Source organism: Eubalaena glacialis, chromosome 2 (assembly GCF_028564815.1).
Source record: "Eubalaena glacialis isolate mEubGla1 chromosome 2, mEubGla1.1.hap2.+ XY, whole genome shotgun sequence".
Taxonomy (NCBI): Eukaryota; Metazoa; Chordata; class Mammalia; order Artiodactyla; family Balaenidae; genus Eubalaena; species Eubalaena glacialis.
Window position 1 is genome coordinate 58,032,522 of NC_083717.1, and position 23,316 is coordinate 58,055,837.

General features: G+C 45.9%; 1 protein-coding gene across 1 annotated transcript in view; it reads right to left on the bottom strand.

Moving 5' to 3' along the window:
* Nucleotides 1–608: 608 nt before the first annotated feature.
* The window catches only part of CHRNA7 (cholinergic receptor nicotinic alpha 7 subunit), a 127,967-nt gene continuing 105,259 nt past the window's right edge, over nt 609–23,316 (bottom strand). Inside the window, exons 5-10 of the mRNA XM_061181840.1 lie at nt 16,699–16,778; nt 12,443–12,610; nt 11,279–11,473; nt 9,767–9,853; nt 6,160–6,269; nt 609–1,127 (exon numbers count right to left, since the gene is read on the bottom strand). Coding sequence (XP_061037823.1) covers nt 609–1,127; nt 6,160–6,269; nt 9,767–9,853; nt 11,279–11,473; nt 12,443–12,610; nt 16,699–16,778 — 1,159 coding nt within the window. The remainder of the gene's footprint in view (nt 1,128–6,159; nt 6,270–9,766; nt 9,854–11,278; nt 11,474–12,442; nt 12,611–16,698; nt 16,779–23,316) is intronic.

Sequence of the window (23,316 nt, forward strand, 5' to 3'; positions counted from 1 at the left end):
CTTTTTTAAAATGTAGACACAGCATAAAACTGTTTCTCTCTACCAACTGTCTTTGGTAGAGAAAATTAAAGTCTGAATTGAAGAAAAACCAGCAGTTGGGTTTTAAATTTTAGTTTAGTTTAGTTTTGTTTCATCAGTCAATTATCTGATGGATTTACTGAGTGTGGTTTATTATGATTATTAGCTTCAATCTAGATTTGTACACAGGCAAAGCAGATATGAATTTTCATGTAAGCCCTCACAGCAAGTGACATGCAGGCATGCAGACCAGCTACCCAGGCCTCACCTGGCAGTCAGTCCTGAGCTACCCGAACCTCTTTGAAGGGCACACCAGGCAGTGGAGAATGGGCAAAACGACCTCTCCAGGGTCCTGCTGACCATAAGGATGCTTGGAGGATATCGAGTGGCCCATCAAAGAGGGTTAAACGGAAACGTGCTGAGATCCTATTACGGAAAGTAACAAGTAAACTGAAACCGACATGACAGCGATAGGGTACATCTGCGTCCTCGGGTTTAACGGTGTTGTGGAATCAGCGCCCCCAAGTTCTCCCTAAGCCAACGTCATCGCCCATCTCTGCGTTTCCTACATGCTGGGAGCCAGGACTGAGTCAAGCGAAGTCTTTGGACACAGCCTCGACGAAGTTGGGCGCCGACATCAGGATGCCGATGGTGCAGAGGATGGTGAAGACCGAGAAGGCCATGAGGCACAGGCGGTCCACCACACAGGCCGCGAACTTCCACTCGCTGCACACGGCCTCGCTCTCGTCCTGGCAGCGGAAGCGGTGGGCGATGTAGCGTACCTCCTCCAGAATCTTGGCCAGGTCCTGGTCCCCCTCCGAGGGCTGGCCGCCGTGCAGCAGGTGCTCGTCGTGCGTGGGCGAGCAGGCCAGGCGGCCACACACGACCCCCGAGTCGGGGGTGGGCGCGCAGTGCACGCTGTCCAGGCCACGGAAGCCGATGTACAGCAGGTTGCCGTTGGTAGCCGGCGGCCCCGCCACGGCGCTCATCTCCACGCTGGCCAGGCTGCAGCGGCGCTGCTTGTGCTGGCAGGCCGGCCGCACCTTGTCCTCCCCCGGTCTCTTCATGCGCAGGAACCAGGCACACCAGTTCAGGAGGATGACTCTCGTCTGCAGAGACAGCACACCGTTAGGGTGGCAGGGAAGGGCGCACGGCTGATCCGTCCAAGGGGATGCTGTGATACCAGCTAGACTTCGTGGGGGTGGACCCTAGGGGTGACAGGTCCCCAGGCCTTCCCAGGCGAGTTTACACAGGCAAGCATTGCCAACACTGTACAATGGTTGAATCGAATGTGAGGCAATGACAAAGCAATACAGAAAATCACCCTGGGAAGGAACTATGCGCACACTGCCACCTCAAGGAGGACAGCCTGTGTGGGGGGAGAGGGCTGTCTTCTAAAGAGAGCCCTGAGCTGGGGAACAGAGCAAGTCACCCTCTCTGGTCCTTCCTCATCTGGAACTAGGGACCACCAACTCTAACTCCCTGTGAGGTATGCCAGTGTGAGGTGACAAACTCACAAGGGCACCCCTGGAGATGTTAAAGTTTCAAGGGCAACCCTGTGACATGTGTCAGACACTGTGTGCACCCCTAACCTGAAGCAGTTCAGACTGTCACATTAGATCACTGCATTCCTTGCATGAAGTCCTATCCGTGCAAAGTAGATTTTGGAACTTGTCCTGATAAAAGGCAAGTGCCAAGAAAGTCATCGTGGAACAGACAAGGAGGGTAGCATGCTCCCAAGATGAGAGAAGTTTGCTGTGCCAATAGGTGCTAAGCTGTTGGGGTATAAGTACTTAGTAAGTTGTTTTGACCTGTTTAAATAATAGAACCGTTAGGTATTCCTCTTGCCCTAGGTGCTCTGTCAAAAAAAAACAAAAAACAAAAAAACCCTGAGACATGAAAGGTGCTGTGAACCATGGGAGTTTAGGAACCTCTAACCTAACTCATTAGGTTGCAGTGAAGACTGAAGGAGATGATATGAGACAAAATGCTGTGAAAAGTCTGAAGCTGGGGTTGGCAGACTTTCTTTAAAGGGACAGACAGTAAATATTTTAGCTTTGCTGATATAGTGCAAAATCAGCCATACATGCAAAAGAGCAAACAGGCTTTTTTTTCTAATAAAATTTTATTTGCAAAAGCAGTTGGCAGGTTGGATTTGGCCACCAGGGCCATAGTTTGCCGACCTCTGGCCTAAAGTGTTTTATAAACATACGTCGCCTGCATGCTTAGAAGATGCTGGAGAGATTTGTTTCTCCCTTCTAATAGAAAGAAGGGAGCCTTGTGAAACCTCAATCCAGCTTTTAAAAAATTCTTGCAAGCCTATTTAGACAAGTGCAAGAAAAGTGAGCCCTTTCCCTGAAATGATCCAGATACTGATTTGAATTTTGGTTTATGATTGTAGGCAAATTCCATCAGCAGTGTAGCAGGTATGTTTCCCATCTGTAAGCGCAGGCAGCAAGTTGTGAAATTCGTGTCTGCCACCCTTTTTTTGGTAACCATTTTTATGACACTTATCAAAGATAACTGCAGTTATCTGGTCTGGAGACAGCAATGAAAAGAACAAGAAGGCGTAAGAGCAGTTTTGCTGCAGCTGTAAAGATCACCCTCTGTCCATCACAGGCGGCACTTTTTATCCTGCCCACACCCTATGGACATACCTCCAGAGCCTGGAAGAGCCAGCCTGCAGACTCTATTTTCCAGGATCAGTAAGGAGCAGAAACACACAGCCCCACGTGGACACTCCACATGAGGCTCAAGACAAGCCATCTCACCTGGGCATCTCAGGGTTCAGTGAAATGAGTATAATTCCCCCATTTTACAGATAAAGAAGCTGAGGTTCAGGGGGAGGCAGTGGGGGAGGGATGAATTGGGAGTTTGGGGTGAGCAGATGCAAACCATTATATATAGAATGGTTAAACAACAAGGTCCTACTGTATAGCACAGGGAACTGTATTGAATATCCTGTAATAAACCATAATGGAAAATAATCTGAAAAAGAATATATATGTATATGTATAACTGAATCACTTTGCTGTACACCAGAAACTAACACAACATTGTAAATCAACTATACTTGAATAAAATAAATTTTAAAAAAAGAATCTGAGGCTCAAAGAGGCAAATAAATTGGGTCAAGGTCATACAGTGAGTTTGAGTCACCTAATGTGTTCAGACTTCCACAGCCTCATCTATAAAAGAGTCTGCTAGGTTCTCTGCAAGCCCCCTGTGACTTTAGCCAAACCCCCACTCAGAAGGCACCAGAAAGTTGGGGCCAGAGCTCAAGGGAGCACATGGGGCAGTGAGTGTGCCCAAACCCAGAGGCAGCCTGGAAGGGAGAGCTGAGCCTCAGATCCAGGGCTTTGCCTGCCAAGTGGGGGTCTGCACATCCCCTGGGGCATAGCTCAAGCTAAATCTATTTTGAATTTCATGGCCTAAATCATTAGCTTTCAAGGCTAAAGCATCTCAGAAGATGAGATTATCCTCTTGGCACTTCTCAGACTGTGCTTGTGACCTCTGCTGTTAGGTTATGGTTTTGTTTCTGGCTGTGTGAATGTTACATAATGCCACCGCACCAGCAGTGTCTTCTTCATGGTAACAGATCACAATGAAAGCCCCTCGGAGGCTGTTTATGTTTCATATACACATGGAAAGAAAAAAAAACGCGGTGTGTTATATAAAGTGAAAGAGAAATACAAGTTTCATATTTGCTTTGCACCATTGGCTTTAACATGCTCTTGCGCTGAAAGGTGAATAATCAGCATATGCTCTTAATTCAGATTTTTCTGGAAAAGGCCATTAAAAATGGTTTTGTTTCTTACTGCCTTAATCCCCTTGTCTTTACATCAGTCAGAACAGAAGAAATAAGAATATGTGTTTATATTTTGGCATCTGCATAAACACTGGAAGGAAAAAGAAATTAATTGAAATGGTTATCAATTGGTGGTGGAAGTAGGGGGAGGGGCAGGAATGGGAGCAGGAGTTCCTTTGTATAATTCTTTGATTTTGACTTCTGAAACATGTAAATGTTATTTCAAACAAATGGGTGGATAGACAAGAAAGTGTATCAGAGTTATAAGGAAGTCAGATGAGAATGTAGGTCAATGTGTGCAAATGTGTCTCAGCTTCTTTTTTTGAGGGGGGAGGGACTTCTCAAAACAAGCCCGCACACTGTGGTGATGTGACCCATGTGGGAGGTGGCACCATTTTGGGGAGCCCACTGCTGATGCCACGAGAGAATTATTAAGTGTAAGGATTTGCTGTGGAAAAGAATTCAAGGGCAGTCACTCTGTAAAGCCAATTTCCTAAAATTAAAAAAAAAGTGGTCTTTCCTAAGTTAATTTTTGGGTAACTGTAAATTATTGCACAATGGATATTTTTAGAAGGGCCAGGAACTCCCTGCTCCTGGAGATTAAGGGAATGCATCTTACATCTTGCAGTTATATTTAGTGCACTGGTGAGTCCTAAATTGACTCTGAACTTGGAGGCAAGATTTATGGGTCTGCAAAGGCAGGCTTGTTTTGGCATGAGAGGGCTTCTTTAGCTCCCAACTGTCCCTAAGCCATGCTCTCTCGATGGGAAGACTGGAGGGTTTGTGGGGCCTAAGTAAGAAGTGGGGTGAGGGGTGGGGGGGCAGCTCTGCCCTGCTGGGGGTTTGGTCACACCAAGTGAGATGGGGAAAGTCCAGGCCCTGCTTGTCCCCCAACCAAGGTTTCCCAAGTGTCGGGCGAGGGTGGTGTAGAGCTTTGGACATTGGACTCCAATGGAGCACGGCCCATGGCTGGGGAAGCATCAGCACACGTCACAACACATCAGTGCTGGGAGGCACTGGGACCATGTGGCCTGACCTGGGCTCAGATGACAAACATTTATTTACCATCTACTTCCTTTTTTTTTTTTCTTTTTCATTTCCTTTTTAAAAAAAAAAAATTTATTTATTTATTTAGCTGCGCCAGGTCCTAATTGTGGCACTCGGGATCTTCTTTGCCGTGTGCAGGATCTTGAGTTGTGGCATGTGAACTCTTAGTTGTGGCATGTGGGATCTAGTTCCCTGACCAGGGATCAAACCCGGGCCCCCTGCATTGGGAGCACAGAGTCTTACGCATTGGACCACCAGGGAAGTCCCATCCATCCATTTCCTTTTATCCCATCCTCCTTCCCCACTGTTAACTACTCACACGTTTATTTTATAGGCTTTTGGTTAAATCACTTTCCTATGTGTATTGTGATAAAAGAAAGTTTCACATACTGAGATATAGGGAAGTCATTCTGGCTTATACATGAGTTAATTTGAATTTGATGCTAACTAAAATAGCCTGTTTGTGGCCTATCAAACATACATCTGCTTTAATTATTAGAGAAAAGGGCACATTGACCAGAAGTAAAGAATGTCCATGATAAAAATAAAGATTAAATGCCTCTCTTCCTGGAACACCATTGCTGGTCCTCCAATGATAAGACTCCCTTCTGAGGCGCCAAGGCCATGCTGACTTGCCGTGTACGTGCTAATCTGTGTTTTTGTTTTGTTTTGTTTTGTTTACCTTGAAGAAATGTAACCCCGACTCATTTCATGTTCTTTGTTCTGACAGGATATAAAACTGTGCTGAAAACCCTGCTTCTCCAGAGCAGCTTCTCAGATTAATCTGGAAAGCTGGCTTCCAGGCTAATCCTCAGTTGGACTCAAATAAAACTCTTTTCTATTCTTCTTCTTGATAGTTTATTGATTATTTTCATTGACAACTGATTGTAATATTTGTACACTGTTCACGCTATTTCTTACTCTTTTCACTCCCCATTCTGTTTTGAAGATCCAGCCCGCGGCTGTGTGCTCATCTTGTGTGTTGCTTCTCATAGTGTACTTGCAAAAAGGAGGTTTAGAAACACTGTCCAGTGAAAGGTGCAGAGTGTTCGGCCTGAGCCCTGCTCTGGGATGTCAGATTGTAAGGACAGCCCCGTGGGACCCTAAGAGCATTCACCATACTGCCCTGGATGCAGAGATATGCAGACAGGTAAGAAATTGCAGCTTTTTGTTTAGGAATGCTAGCTGTTTGTGGGATTTTTTAAAATAGATAAGTCATCCTCGGAGCCTCCTCTGGGGAGAGGCCCTGACCCCCCCTCTGGTGGAGGAGCTGGGGAGGAACTCACCCACTTGGGCATCTTGCCACCGTCGGGGTCGTGGTGGTGGTACTGTAGCACGATCACCGTGACGACCACGGAGAGGCCCACGATGATCATGGTGCTAGCGAAGTACTGGGCTGCAGAGAGAGCAGATGGCAAGGGAGACCTGGGGCCTTGGTCACAGCGAGTCACCATGGCACAGTGCAGGGGACCCAGACTGTGTCTTGACCACCAGGGGCTGGGGAGCAAGGCCCAAGAGCAGAGCAGGACCTCCTCCGGGCCTGCAGCCCACCACGCACGATCCTGGCGGGCAGATGCCAATCCAGAGCACACAGACCTCCTCCTCCTACCCTGCTGAGCAGCCTCACCAGCTGACTGCACTGCTGGGAACCCTGCCTGCCTCACCCTTCCGTGAAAGCTAACTGCGCCTCACAGGATGGTGATAAGGTTGTCCGATGAGAAAGCACCATTGTCAGAACTGAAACCACCTGGACACAGAGGGTGTGATCACCACTGTGATGACTGCAGGCCACAGACAGGCTTCGGGGATCTAGCAAGGGCAGACCTGGGTGCCACCGGCTGACTTATCAGACCTGGAAAATGACTCTACTAATGAGAGAGTCTGGCCCCATCTACTTACTGAGAGCCACAGGGGTGGGGAGTGCCAGCTGTCCAGCCGGAAGAAGAGGTCAGCTGCAGTGTCTTTTCAGGCTGAGAACAGCAGCTTCAGCTCTGATGGGCAAGGATGCATTTCTCCACCTTGGACCAGGTGAGAAGCAGCATGGGGCTTCCCCCCTGGTCCACTGGCTGCCGTCTGTGAGCTTGGACAGACCACTCAGCCTCTCTGGGCCTCAGCTTCTTCACCAGTATAACAGGAATGGAAATGCCTTCTCTGCGGGGTTGGTGCAAGGATTAGTAATTTTATGGGCCAAGGGTATAGGAGAAAGCTGGCATGGGTGAGCATTCCTTAATTGCCAACTCTGATTAGTAAACCTTCAGTGTGGGGGAGGCATAAATTAGGAGGTTGGGATTAACATACACACGACTATCTATAAAATAGATAACCAACAGGGACCTACTGTACTATACAGGGAACAATACTCAATATTTTGTAATAATTGTAGGTTATTTGTAAAAACCTATAAGGGAAAAGAATCAGGCTGTACACCTGAAACCAACACAACATTGTAAATCAATAAAATAAATAAATAAAATAAAAAGGGATTAGAAGCAAAGATGGATTCAAGTGTAAAAAGAGTATTAAAAAATAACGAAACAAAAAATATACACACACAATGCCTCTCTAAGCAACAGAATAAATTATCCTAACATAAATGCAAACAAACAAACAAAGCTTCAGTGTGGCCAACCACCAAGGGGCTGGGCTCTTAAAGAAAGCATCCTGGTACGAGGCTAAATATGCAGCCACGCACTTGGTTAAAAACACCTCCTGCCCTCCAGGCAGGCAGGAACTCACTGCTCTCCCATGGAGACCAAGAGGAACCTACAAGGAGCTACCAGAGGTGGACATTTGAGACTTAACATCAGCATCAGGGACCTCTGGGAAGGGAAGGGAGGGGGGACCAAACTGTGACTGTTATGGGCTGCATACTGTGTCCCCCTAAAATTTATATGTTGAAGCTGTAGACCCCAAGTACCTTAGAATGTGACTGTGTTTGAAGAGAGGGCATTTAAAGAGAGAATTAAGTTAAAATGAGATTGTTAGTGTGGCACCTGGTCCAATCTGACTGGTGTCCTTATTATAAGAAGGGGAAATTTGGACACACAAACAGGCACAGGGATGTGAAGATACAAAGGAAAGACCATGTGGGGACACAGCAGAGGGTGCCCATCTGCAAGACAAAGAGAGAGACCTCAGGAGCCTCCAAAACTGTGAGCACATAAATTTTTCCTGTGTAAGGCACCCAGTCTGTGGAATTTTATTGTGGTAGCCTTAGCAGACTAATACAATGACCTATGGAGGGATCCAGGCTGACTGGATCCCACAGCTGAAATCTCAACAACAGAGGTCAAAGGCCAACAGCATCCCATCCTTCTAGATGTGGCCTATGCACCGACCAAGCCTGTGGGTTCATCAGACACAACAGGGCCTGCTGACTGCCCCTTTAAGGGTGGTTTCTGCTGCAGGTCTCTATTGAAAGCATTGTGCTAGAAGGTAGAAAGGATGGGTTCAGAATGTCAGGTTAAAAGACGGTTCCTTGCTCCCAGGATGGTACGGAGAGAAATATGACACCCCCAGAGGCTTTTTATACCAACAGCCTCTCTGGTCAAAATATTACACATCCAGAAACCTCCAAAAGAAGGGCCTTGGCTTCTTAATTCGTGAAGCCTGGCGATATCATGTAAGGCCCCCCACTCTTACTTACCCCTGGTTAACCACATAGGACTGCCACCGGTATACTGCTTTCCTGTTTCTGACCTCCACCACCAAATAGGAGTGGGGACTCTCATTAAAACTAAGGTCTATTGGCAGAATGTTTGCTTCCCGTCCTCACAACTGGCTTGGAGGTCTGGTTCCCTGACCAGGAACAGAGAACCCTGGCTGCAGTGGCCAGGGTACTGGGTCCTAACCTCTGGGCCACTGAGCGCCCCTCGGCACGCTCTTGCTTATTCCAGTCCAGTCCAGGGAGGTTCACAGCAACAGGTGATGCCGCCTCCTGTTTCTGTCATCCTTCCTTGGGCAGAAGGTCATCCTTACACCTGCCTTTGCATGTGGTTTGTGCATCCCCTGCTGGACCAGTCCCTGCTTCACCTACACCCTACTCACATGACTGACTTTCCCCCCTAATTGCAGAGCCTAATCAGTAAATACCTACATCCTTGTCCCGCTGCCCTGAAGCTAGTGATTGTTTAATCTTTAATTCAGAATGGCTCCCCTTTCATAGTTTAACAAAGGGAAGACCTCTGCCCCTTGAAGGTACTTAGCCCAAGGGGCTAAAAGGGCTGTGCCCCTCTGCTGGTTTCCCTGGTAACCGATGGGCCACTCTGACTTCAATTCCCCTAGATAACTGGTGGGGTGTCACTCCAGGACCCTTTTGCTTCAGATGTGTAAGATCTCCCATCTACCAAACAACTGATGTCCTGTCTCTGGACTCTTTCTTCAGTCTCGAGTCTGGGCGAGTACAGGGCTTGCAGGCCTGAGGGGTGCAGCCCAACATGTGGCCAAAACATATTTGTCCTGTTTACCTTCCCTCACAAACTTTAACTTTCTACAGAGACATCGAGTTATCTCAAGAAACAATGACTGAGAGTTAATGTGTAACAAATAATTTGTGGAAAAACAGTGACTCAAGCTAAAATAATGAATCTTTAATGGTAAAAATCTCTGGCTCCATAACAAGTGTGAGGGGGGCATTGTGGGAGAAAAGGGGGCATTTCTGCATCTTAAGGCCAAACCACAAAGCCAGACTCCCCCTCCCCTTCTATGTGCCAGGTGAGCAGAGGCCATGGGTCAACTCTGAGTAGTTACAGCAAGTCATCTCCTCACAGCAGAAAAGGGGGGCCATGCAGCTCTCCAGGGTCCTGCGGGACACGTTTCTGCTCCTTGCCTGTGCTGCAAAATCCCAGGCACTCTCTAAGCCCATGTCTTTAGAGGAGCTGGATGCTTGCTTACCTATCAAGGGTACTGAGTCAGAGGTCGCAGGCATGATCTCAGCCACCAGCAGCATGAAGACAGTAAGAGAGAGTAAAACTGTGATCCCTGGAACAGAGACATACAGTGGCCCCTGAGACAGAACAGATGGTAAGGCCTGAACTCCATCCAGCCCAAGAGTCAAAGGAGGTGTGGAGGGAGGGATGGTGGTGGCCATGACATTCCTGAAACCAAATGCACGGTTTTCTATATTGATGGGAATGGGCATCTTTCTGGGGACAGTCCGGGTCATTTACCAGAGTCCCAGAGGAGTCCCTGGGAAAACAAACTCAGGAGCCAGTACTTTAGAAGAACAACTCAAAATAAATCATTGACCTCAGCACATGTATCTCTCATTTTCTTTATTACATTAGTATCAAAAGGGAGTTTCATGTAGCAGGAAAAAGAAAACATACAGTTTGAAGACCTGGCTTTTGTTCTTGACTTTTCTACTTACTAGCTGTGTGACCTTGGATAGGTCATTTAATGTGCCTGAGGCTCTTGTATGAATGAAAAATATCACCTGCCATATCAGTAAACAAAGGATGTTGCAGCCATCAAACCATCATATTACAGCCTCCCCAATGGTGCACCCTAAGGGGACTCGGGATGAGAAAACACAGGATACTAGCCCCAGAGAACTAAGGTGCATAGCAAAGGAATGATTTCAGTGAGCCCAGACTCTTGCATCTTCCCATACACAGAAAAGCACTAAATTCATTAACTTGAGGTGTTTGGTTTTCTTTAATCAACAGTAATCTTTTGATGTTTTGACTACCTGGTCTTTGTGGCAAAACCTCCTATATACCCTGGCTCCTCCTTTACCTCTTCAGAGCCGTCCCTAGAACTATCAGAGATGCTATGTCTCAGGCTTGAAGTCCTCAGAAAGTCCACCAAATAAAACATAATTCTTAACTTTTCGGTTGAGCATTTTTTTTCAGTTGACACTCACAGTCAGAAGTTATAGGTTTGAGAATGATTTCTATGTGTACCAAATAGGATCTTTAGTAACTCTTTGAGATGTTGAGGAGCTCATTTCACCAATCTAAATCATAGTTTTCTTATCTTCCTATTGGAGGATCATAAGGAATTGCACTGTGTATATATATATATACACAGTGCAATTCCTTATGATCCTCACTGTATATATATATAAATGCAAGCTGATACTATATTAAACTAAACTGTGTCCTGCCCACAATGAATTCCAGCTGGTTGCCACCAAGGGGTGGGGTGGGGTGGCAGGAGGGGAGAAGGCACAGGCCCCTCAGGGAAGAATTGGTTCTTCCCTGGGCATCCCCATCCTCTCTGCAGGATCAGAGGAGCCTGTGGAACCTCAAGAGGGCCTGGCCATCCCGCACAGTGGGCTGTGGTGTCAGGGAGCCACCCTGGGCTGGGATGCATGGAGCGGGCCCTGAACATCTCTGCACCTGGAGCCCAGACTGCCACCCTCAAGGCAGGGCCCTCCCATCCCAGCTCAGACCCGGTACTCACCCAGGGAGATTTTCTCCCCAGAGTCTGCAGGGAGCAAGAACACAAGGAGGGCCAGGGCAGAGATGAGCATACAGGGAATGAGAAGGTTGAGGCCATAGTAGAGGGTCCTGCGGCGGATGGTGACAGTGAAGGTCACATCCGGGTATGGCTCTTTGCAGCACTCATAGAACTTCTCACTCCGCTTGCCAGGGATCCCTTCAGTTCCAGGGGAAGAAAGGAACCACCGTTGAATAAAAGGACGCAGTTTATTTTAAGGGGTTATAACACACACACAGAGCCATGGAATTTGTTAAGTGCAAAAAACTGGCTAATTGTTGTCTGAATAAATGCTTTAGGTTTATTATAGATTTATTTAAGGGTATCTTAGTGATATTTGAACAAATTGGCAGGTTTTTTATGTATTCAAATTACATGTGCTCTAGACTGAATGTGTCCCCCGCAAGTTTCATATGTTGAAATCCTAACCTCCACAGTGATGGTTATTTGGAGGTGAGGCCTTTGGGAGGTGATTAGGTCATGAGGGGGAGCCCTTAGGAATGGAATTAGTGCCCTTATAAAAGGGACCCCAGAGAGCTCCCCTGTTCCTTCTACCACGTGAGGACACAGCCTGAAGACAGCTGTCTACGAACAAGGAAGCAGGTCCTCACCAGACGCTGAGTCTGCCAGCACCTTGATCTTGGACTCCCAGCCTCCAAACTATGAGAAATAACTGTCTGTTGTTTATAAGCTACCCAGTCTATGGTATTCTGTTATAGCAGCCTGAACAGACTAAGACACCATGATTATAAATAATACATTGTAAACTTGACACCATTATAAATGTAATTATTGTTTTTCTATTTAAAATCATCAAATATAGGTCCCCATCAACTGCAATTTGCTGTTCCACCTGATTTTAGGGATGAAGCAGATTTGAATAACATAGAGATGCCCATACTAGCACTGACCTTACCATAACTGCAAGTTCCTTATGGAAAGCACTGAATTTTCTAATTGTTTTTTGTTTCTCATCCTAGAGCTCTCAGTAAATCATGGAGAATGCTGCAGGGTTCAATAAATGCTCATGCTGAAAAGCAGAGTGGAAAATCCCAAACTTTTTAAGCCAGCACAGTAATAAAGCAGCTTCCTTCTATGTTGCCAGTATCACATCTTTGCTGGGCTTACCCACAAGGTCCCATTCTCCATTTGGGATATAGCCGCTGATGTCTGCCTCCTGCATCTGCAGATCCAAGGACCACCCTCCATAAGACCAGGACCCAAACTTCAGTTTGCACTGCTGCACATCAAAGGGGAACCATCGCACATCAATGTAGCAGGAGCTCTTGAAGATGCCTATGTGGGCAATGAGACAGACCAAGATGGAAGCTGGCTGAGACCTGCTTTAAACACACAGCAGTCTCACACTGTTGGTGGGAATGTAAATTGGTGCAGCCACTATGGAAACAGTACAGGGGCTCCTCAAAAAGTTACAAAAAGAACTAAAAACGATCCAGCGATCCCACTCCTGGGTATACATGGAAAGGAAACAAAATCAGTATCTCACAAAGATATTTGCACCCCACTGCAGCATTACTCACAATAGCCAAGACATGGAAACAACCTAAGTGTTTGTCGATGGATAAACAGATAAAATATTATATATATATATATATGTGTGTGTATATATATATTATATATAAAATCAAATTTATATGGATTATATGGAATATTATTCAGCCTTTAAAAAGATGAAAATCCTGCCATTTGCAACAACATGGATGAAACTGGAGGGCTTTATGCTAAGTGAAATAAGTCACACACAGAAAGACAGATCCTGTATAATATCACTTACATGAAGAATTTGAAAAAAAAAGTTGAACTCATAGAAACAGAGTAGAATGGTGGTTGCCAAGGGCTGGAGGGTGGGGGAAATGGGGGAGAGGTTGATCAAAAAGGGAACAAACTTTCAGTTATAAGGTGGATTCATTTTGAGGATCTAATGTACAGCATGGTGACTACAGTTAATAATATTTTATACTTGAAATTAACTATGTGAGGTGATGGGTGTGTTAATTAACCTGATTGTGGAAATAAATGATTTCACAATGTGTATATGTATATATATATTACAATTTCATTTGTCAACTACACCTCAATAATGCTGGAAAAAAAAAAATAAATGCACAGCAATCCCTTGGTCTCCATCCCATACACTGTTCATAACACACAAAGCCTACTCTTCATGGAGTGAAAAGCTTGCTAGCCTGATCAAGCATCGGCAGGTTAAAAGATGCATCATTTCTGATGTTCTGCATGTCTCATGATCAATGCTGTGCACACATCCCCTGGACCATTTGAGATCCCTTCAGGAGGAGGCAGTGTGAGTACCGGGGCCTCTCACCTGGGTGTGACCAGAGAGGCTTCAGCCCATCCTGCCCATCCAAACTAGACCTGTCCAGGACAAGCTGGGTCTTTCTGGACAAATCTCTAGAAAAGAAGTTCAGCTGAAGCTTTACTGTCTTTTACATTTCAAAGGCTACACCGACATTTTCTGTTCTGAGAGATTTCTGGGCAAAGAATTAAACATTCTGTAAACTTGCTCTTGCCATGCATGTGCATCTCCAAATTCTAAACAGTAAGAGAGATGTAAAGAATGTAAAAGAATCCCATAGAAGCTGATAAAAATGATGAAGAGCTTAGAAACAGAATCTGAAAGGTCTGTTTCAGATCTGTGCGTCTGTGTGACTGTGTTTGGTGAGGAGCAGGATGAGCATTTTCTTTAGGTTAAAAATTGAGAACATACTTGGTTATCTAGAAATATATATGGAAGATAATTTTAACTAGCCTAAATTCTAGATTATGAACAGAACAAAACCTAATAGGTTTTAGTTGAAGAGGTAGTGTTTGGACAAAAGCTAGAGTTTCCACTGAAAAGAGGGACAGGACAAGTTGGGAGTAAATTTCCCAACAGGTCACTGAGATAAGCCCACACCAGCCATTTATGCCCATGTGCTCCTTGCTGCCCAGAGAAAGACCAGAAGGCAGTGATGGCACAAATAGCTAAGGGCCCCAGTGCTCACAGGGACAGGGCAGACGCTCTGTAAATTTCTGCTACCAAATTTTAAAAAATGAATGGAGGGACTCAACTTGCTAACAGGGACCCCCCCACCCACCCACAGTCAAGCTAGGAAAGGATAATAAACTTCCTGTCTCCTCAAGTCCCTTTGAACAGGATTTGCAGCATTACATCCAATGTCCGCAGGAATCTGGACGTCATTACAGACACTGCCCTCCCATTAATGGGCTGAATCCCCCAAAACTCTCACTGCTGGTAGAAAATGAAACTGTAACTGTATTATTCCATTTCTATCAAATGACCAGAAAAAGAGACTCTCTAGAGGCAGAAAGCAGGTCAGTGGTTGCCTAGGGCTGGCAGTGAGGGTGGGGATTAACCGCAAACAGGCAAAAGGGATCTTTGGGGGGTGATGGAAAATGTTCTAGAACTAGATTGCAGTCGTGGTCGTACAACTCTGTGAATTTACTAAAAATAATTGAATCGTGCACTTAAAATGGGTCAATTGTATAATACGTAACTTATACTTCAATAATGCTGTTAAAAAATAAAAATATGACATGGGAAAGAAGTCATTTCCTAATAACCAAGTCTATTTCAAAGCTTGCATCTGAAGCACTTTTTGCCTGCTTAGTTGCTGGAGCAGAGCAGCTTCCCAGATCAGGTCTACGCGACCCCAGGCGCAGTCTTGCTGCCCTGAACCAGACAACCCCACACTCTCTAGACCAGAGTAGGGGAGACTCCCACAGTCAAAGCTCAATGTGCCCTCCTGACAGACTCCAGGGGCCATGGAGGCTGGGATGTAGGAACTGGCCCCAAAGGGGCTGCTGCACAGAGGGCTCGGGGGTCAGGAGTGCTGCTCCTGTGGCTGAAAATAGCCTCAGCCTTCAAAACAACCCGCAGCCCAGTATTCTTCTACGCTGATGACTGCTGGAGGTCGTTTTCCAAAATAGTTCTCATGATAGAAGCTGCAACTTCTAGGCCTGGTGTAAAAGAGTGTATCAGTGATGGAAGACCCATCCCCGAGGTCTTTGTTAGGAGGAAGGCTTGCGTGGCCTGGCGGAGGAGAGGAGGGGCTGAGGAAGAAGCAAGGAAGCACAAGGTTTAAGACAGAAAACCTGAAAGTCTGGAGTCCTTCCATCTCCTCAGACAACAACGGGTGGTATCTGCCTGTGACAGGTTCAATCCCTGAGGCGTTTGTTTATCTACATGTGGGCCAGGCCCCTGGTTGATGAGGGTGGTTCTAACGGGAATAAACACAGATCCTGCCCTCGGACGCTTATCCTCTGCTAATGAGAAAGAGCATGTAAACAACAACCCAGGAGGCAAAGCCAGCTTTGCTGTGAGCTGTGAGATGAATCCGAGGGCACAAGACGGGGCTGACTGCTGGAGGGTGTGTGTGTGTGTGTGTCTGTGAGAGTGTGTGGTGTGTGTGCGCATAGTGTGTGGTATGTTTTTTGTGTGATGTGTCTATATGTGTGGTGTGTATGTATGGCTTTAGTGGGTGACGTGTGTACGTGTGTGTTTGTGTGTGTGTGTTTGTTGTGTATGTGTTGGTGGTGAGGGGGGAGGTGGCTGCAGGCTGCCTGGGAACAGGAAGTTAAACAGTTGCAGTGGGGGAAATAACCCTGGAAAAGAACATGTGAAAAATCACCTAGAAGATTTTAAAAAATCTGTTAATATCTTGAGGGCACGAAGCCCAGGTTTCCCAAGGCATGGATCACTCACAAGCAGCCCAGGGCCCTGTGAACTGACAGGAATGATGGGCTGGTGGGAGGAGATTCAACCCCAGCAGTTACCCATCAGCTGCCTGAGAAGGAGAGAAGCTCTTTCAGGAAGAAATCACTGATGAGTCCCTTGGAAACCACCTATTCTCGCCTCTAACAAGCAGGTGGGCTTTAATGCACGCACTCAAGAAGCCTGCCCAGCAAGGTCACCATCTCACCCCGACACTGGAGGGCAGCACATACCCAGGTACCCAGTGCAGTGGGAAGGAAAAGGCAGGCTGTGAGGAGGAAATGACCTGGAGGTTGGCTTGCAGGCTATAAGGAGAACAGAAATGACCTGACAACGGAGACTTGTTTTAGTTGTGGATGAACTTTAAGAACACAGGACAGACAATAAGGACAGAGGACATGTGTTGGCAAAGACAGCTTGAGCCATGATCCCAAGACAAAAAAGAGGAAGACGGCATTGCCACGCTCAGGGAATACGTGCAAGCACAGAGGAGAAGTCAGGAGGGCTGGCCGTGCATGGAGGTTAAGGATGCCCAGAGCACAGAGCCAGCCGCTGCCCCTGTGGACACCGTCGGGCACCCCAACCTCCTTCACGCTGTCTAACTGCAGGGGACAAAGGGAGCGGCACTTACCTGGAGGGAGGTACAGGCAGTGCCCAGAAGAATTCACTAACACGTTGGTGTGGAAAGTGGCGTCAAACCGCTCATCAGCACTGGAAACAGGAGAAGGATCCGTGAGCCAGCCCGGCTGGGCAGTGGGTTCCCCATGCCCTTAGGGCGGTTGTTCCTGCAGTCCGAGCAGCTCTGAGAGGGGCTGCTGCTTGCAGCTGGGGCAGCCAGCGGCGGTCTGAGAGCCCCACCTGTGGCTGACCTGGAAGGTCTTCCCAGAGCACAGGGGGAAGAGACCAATGCCCACCTCCGTTTCATAGGGATGCCGATTTTTTCCATATGCATATAAAACAAAGCTCTTAGCAAAAATGAAACCTGAAGACAACTTAGGAGGACACTGGCAGATGAGACATTTCAATCTATCTGCAGGAGATAAAGAGTGGGGGGAAGCACAGCGCCTCTCTATCAGCCCTTAAGGGTGGGATTTGGACCCACTGTGTTCAAGGCTCTAGTTCCAGCCCCTTGAATGGGCCCAAAGCTCGGTTGGTGCTTGAGAAATCCATCTTGAGTGACTGAGGCTGCAGGTGCACAGGGGAGTTGGGCAGCCTCAAGGAGTACGGGGCTCCAGGATTAGTGATGACAGGAAGGAACACAGGTGGAGACAGAAGAATTAGGTTCAAGTTTAGAAGAACGCACTCCAGCCCCACCCCCTGCCCAAGGTCAGAACCTCCTACAGCCAGGACTTACCAACCTGGTTAAAGGGGGCACACAAAACGGAAAGGAAAAACAATTAAGACCAACAGCCCTTATTATCCAGGTCTTTCATTTTCTGTGTTCTGACACTTTGACATCTGAGGCCTTGCTGATCCTGGAGGGACTATTCCCACCCCCACCCCCGCCCCAGGTCAGCCAATTCCTAGAGATAGCAAACAACTCGCTCAAATGGAAAGCAACCAATCCAGAGCCCACACCCCCACCATCTCTTTTATGGAGCTCTCACTCTCCTGGCCACCATCCACCTGCCCTAATCACCCCAGGACCAGGTACCAGACAAACAGGGACAGGCCATATGTACCCAAGCCTGCTGAAGGCATTCCCGGTCCTAGCCCTGCTTACCCTGCCTCACCAGTTCCATTCCATGGAAACCACAATAAAGGCTTTTGACCACATTTTCCCCTCACGCCCTCTGCCTCCTGACCATCCCTGGTGCTTCCCTGTGTGGCCCTGTACGGCGAGCATGCCTCCTGTTTCCAGGGAACTGTATGATAAACTTCCTTCCTTCCTTCCTGACAGTCATTTCTGTGTCTGCATTTTACCATGCCTGATTAAAACATATCCTTAAAATGTCAGATGTAGTGAATGGACTTGAGGACATGGAGAGTGGGAAGGGTAAGCTGGGACGAAGTGAGAAGGCGGCATGGACATATATACACTACCAAATGTGAAATAGATAGCTAGTGGGAAGAGGCCGCATAGCACAGGGAGATCAGCTCGGTGCTTTGTGACCACCTAGAAGGGTGGGATAGGGAGGGTGGGAGGGAGACGCAAGAGGGAGGAGATATGCAGATATATGTATATGTATAGCTGATTCATTTTGTTATAAAGCAGAAACTAACAAACACACTATTGTAAAGCAATTATACTCCAATAAAGATGTTAAAAAAAAAATGTCGCCCTACAGGTGAATAAAAAAGTAAACAGCCTCAAGAAAACGTAGGCAGCCAGTCAAGGTGCCAGCACCTCGAGTTAAGTTTCCCTCATTTTAGCAACTGGAGAACCTCTGCTAAGGGCTGCTCATGTCTACAGAGCCTCTGCAGCCTTCTCTGTTCCCAAAATCCTCTAAAGGGGAAACTCACCATCATGAGATATCTGAGGACAGCTTTCACTGTGAGAGACAAGGACAGAGGCAAGAAAGATCCAAGAAGAAGCAGTCAATGAAAGGAATGAAAAATTACCTCTTAAAAAAGTAATATCCTCACAAAACTTCAAGAGGATGTTGCATTTAGAAAAACAAATGGCAATATGGAAGTTAAAACATGATCTATGAAATATATCTTTATAAATTGGCGGGAGGTTTGGCTGATAAGAATCACTGAGATGAAATGTAAGACCGAAAGGATGAGGGCCTCAGAGTAAAGGCCAGGGAAATGCACTCAACAGAAGCAGAAGAGACATGGGGGCAGGGGTGGGTAGTGGGAGGGAGAGAAATCACACAGAGAAATTCTAGAGCTGAAAGAAACCCCTCCAACATGAAGGCAAAGAAAGGTGTTTTTAAGAACATTAAGGTGCCAGAGAGCTTGTTTCTTATGTGTATTTTCTTGGTCATGGACTTGAGCATCAGCTCCAGAAAAATGAGGGTGAATACTAAGGAAGAAGAAATAAACTTTCAGACTAAACTTAAAGAACCGGAAAAGGAATTTTCATGATGAGCTGTGTAGTGGGTCTAGAAAAAGGGGCAGTGTCTAAATTATAGCAAGATGTAAGGGGTCTCTGAAGAGAGTAAAGTGGATTCAGAGTAATGAAGAGAAGAAACAACAAGGTGGAAAACACCATGGATTTGATTAAGGGCACATTGTTTTCAAAAATCTTTAATTAAAAAAAGCCACCAGAAACTTCAGGAAAAAACTGTACAAGAAAGCCAAGGTTTGAATATGAAACAAAAATGTGATGAAGCTTAAAGAAAGAAGGAAGGGAGGAAGACTAAGCTACAATAAAAAGATAATCCTCTGAGACGAAAAAGGACACATCCACCTCCTGACTTCCAAACACACTCAGGGAGAGAGAGGAGGAGGAAGGCTCAAGATGTAAATATTCTTTGCTTGACTGCAGTCTGTACCCGACTGTCTTAATGAGACACAAACAGTGACAGGGCACCAAATATCTGAGGATGTGGACCTTCACAAACTCACCCTGGATTTTACCCTGCTTTTTAAATTAGGTTCTCTGGAACCCCAAGATTCTGTGGAGGTGCTTCAGGTTTCTGCAAATGTTTGATTCCAATATTTTCTTTTCCTTGTGTTTCAAAATGCTAATAAAAGTCCAAAAACACTCAAATAATTATTTGCAAAATTTTAACTCTTCAGACACTACCAATGTATTAATTCATGTGGCCCATTTAACTTCTTTTCTGGTGGACATGAAACTAAAACTCCTCTTGCCATGAATACTGCATGTATTTGAAACTCTTGAAAATGAGTCACCCAGTAAGATTTCAGTTTTGCATTACTGCTCTTTTAAAAAAAATTCACATTTGAATCTACAATTCCAGCACAGAACCTGCATCTGCCTTGGCACCTCTTCCCCCCTCTGTAGCAGCAACAGCAGAAAACACTGTGTGATGCTTGCATAGCTTTGCTTATTTTAAGCTTGGGTGTCGTCTTGGCTGATTTTTATATTTATAATAAAGGCTGTGGGCATCTGTTAGTGATTCAATTCTGGAAGAAAAAAAAATTCATACAGCTCTTTCTCCATGGATTTGGAGCAATTTAATTGAAAAGACTCCTGAGATCACAAGGCAAATGGGTAAAAACAAGATAAAAATCTGTTGCCATTAGCAACAGCTTACCTGTGTGACTCAGTGATTTCTGAATACCATTCAACCAAAATAGAATATTGAGATAAATGTACTGCTGTCATCATTATCAAAATTCAAATCTTAATGCTCACTATGGAAGTTTTAGGGTTCTTTCCCAGGGGCAAATTGATTTTAAACGTAAATGATATAAAAGTAAACTCTGGTAATAATTATGTGCTAATACCATTTCATCTGTTTTGACCATTAGGGCTGGAGATAAGGTTTGTTTGAAAAGGGGTTCTGTTGCTAAAATCTAAGTCTGAAAACAGGCAGGGGATGAAGTCCCTGTGAAACATGAGTGACCAAAACCACTGCAAGGACCTGCCAGGCGACAATATCAGTGATATCCATTGGGTGCCAGCTGACAGTGACCCTGAGGCCACGTGGTATCACAGCCTTGCAGCCAGCAGATTCTGGTCACCCTGGAGGCTGGGTGGGTTCACAGAACACAGCTCACTCTTCTCTCTGTGCTGGTGTGCACCTGAAACATTCTGTATTAAACCATTAGAAAACAGTCAAACATACATATTTTTTCTTGACTACTAGAGGACAGGATACACCCTCAGAACTTTTGACGACCCTGGCACGTGGCCCTTCACTCCCCTCAAAACCTCTTCCCTCCAGCAGCCTTGGTCCTTCTCCAGGTAGTGATGGACAGATGAGCTTGCATTTGGTGTGAGGAGAGCTCTGGGCACTCCCACTGAGAAGTGCCCATGGAGAGGAGGCATATTTAACCCCAATATTGAAGGTGCAGGTCCTATGTTATCCATCAAGTAGTCAGGAGCAGAGGACATCTGGACAGGCTCTAAGGATGGACAGAAGGCTCACAGGTTCTGTGAGCCCACCAGGAAAGGTGGGCATGTCCCCAGCGGAGAGCATAGTCTGATCACACACCTGGAGGTAGACTGGACTGAGGGAGGCTTCATGAAGGTAAGGTTTGCCTGGAGCAGGGGTGAATGAGATGTTGTCCCAAGCAGCAAGGCTAGTACAGGGGCTTGAGAGCTAACCACCAGTGGCTATGCCTGCAGGACCCAAGGGCCCATCCTTAGGGAAGGATTACAAACTGTGCTTCCAGACGTCAATGGCAGCACAGGCAGGCAGAGCCCAAGGGGCACAGGTGAACCCTAGTGGTCTGGGCTAAGACTGTTTCCTGCTCCCCATCTGCAGGGTCTGACACAGTGCCTGATCCCAGCCCTGGAAGGGGCTCCTGGCCCTGGAAGCAGAGCCCTCCGATCCCAGCTTGGTGCAGCCCCTGCTCATCTCGCCCCACAGCACTGACCCCCACCTCTGAGCAAAAAACCCCAGGTACACTGCACTGCTGTTGAGAGCACACTGTGGGCTCGTGAGGTGAGGACTGTAATGAATACGGTCTCAGGCACCATCAGACCCATTCCCTCTGAGCTCACATGGTCCTCGAAAGAGAGAGAGGGAAGAGCAGAAAAGACGAAAATGATCTTAATTGCTCTACCACAAAAAAGAAATAATGATTATGTGATGAGGATAGAGGTGTCAGCTAATGCTACAGTGGTAATCATATTGCAATATATATGTGTTTCAAATCAACACAATGTACACGGTAAACATACAATGTTGTATATATAGATCAATTGTATCTCAATAAAAATAATAAAATAAAATTTAAAATATTGTAAGAAAAAAAGAAAATGAAGAAGAAAGAGGAAACCCATCTATCTCAAAAGACTGTCAATCTAAGGTGCCATTTATCTTAAACCTTTTAAGGAATAAAAGCTGCCATGGATCAAAGATCAATAAAACTAAAAGCTGGTTCTTTGCGAAGATAAACAAAATTGATAAACCATTAGCCAGACTCATCAAGAAGAAAAGGGAGGGGGCTTCCCTGGTGGCGCAGTGGTTGAGAATCTGCCTGCCAATGCAGGAGACACGGGTTCGAGTCCTGGTCTGGGAAGATCCCACATGCCGCAGAGCAACTGGGCCCGTGAGCCACAACTACTGAGCCTGTGCGTCTGGAGCCTGTGCTCTGCAACAAGAGAGGCCATGATAGTGAGAGGCCCACACACCGCGATGAAGAGTGGCCCCCGCTCGCTGCAACTAGAGAAAGCCCTCGCACAGAAACGAAGGCCCAACACAGACAAAAATAAATAAATAAATAAAATTTTTAAAAAAAAATTAAAAAAAAAGAAGGGGGAAGACTCAAATCAATAGAATTAGAAATGAAAAAGGAGAAGTAACAACTGACACTGCAGAAGTACAAAGGATCATGAGAGATTACTACAAGCAACTATATGCCAATAAAATGGACAACCTGGAAGAAATGGACAAATTCTTAGAAAAGCACAACCTTCCGAGACTGAACCAGGAAGAAATAGAAAATATAAACAGACTAATCACAAGCACTGAAATTGAGACTGTGATTAAAAAGCTTCCAACAAACAAAAGCCCAGGACCAGATGGCTTCACAGGCGAATTCTATCAAACATTTAGAGAAGAGCTAACACCTATCCTTCTCAAACTCTTCCAAAATATAGCAGAGGGAGGAACACTCCCAAACTCATTCTACAAGGCCACCATCACCCTGATACCAAAACCAGACAAAGATGTCACAAAGAAAGAAAACAACAGGGCAATATCACTGATGAACATAGATGCAAAAATCCTCAACAAAATACTAGCAAACAGAATCCAACAGCACATTAAAAGGATCATACACCATGATCAAATGGGGTTTATCCCAGGAATGCAAGGATTCCTCAATATATGCAAATCAATCAATGTGATAAACCATATTAACAAATTGAAGGAGAAAAACCATATGATAATCTCAACAGATGCAGAAAAAGCTATTGACAAAATTCAACACCCATTTATGATAAAATCCTCCAGAAAGTAGGCATAGAGGGAACTTAACTCAACATAATAAAGGCCATATATGACAAACCCACAGCCAACATCATTCTCAATGGTGAAAAACTGAAACCATTTCCACTAAGATCAGGAACAAGACAAGGTTGCCCACTCTCACCACTATTATTCAACATAGTTTTGGAAGTTTTAGCCACAGCAATCAGAGACGAAAAAGAAATAAAAGG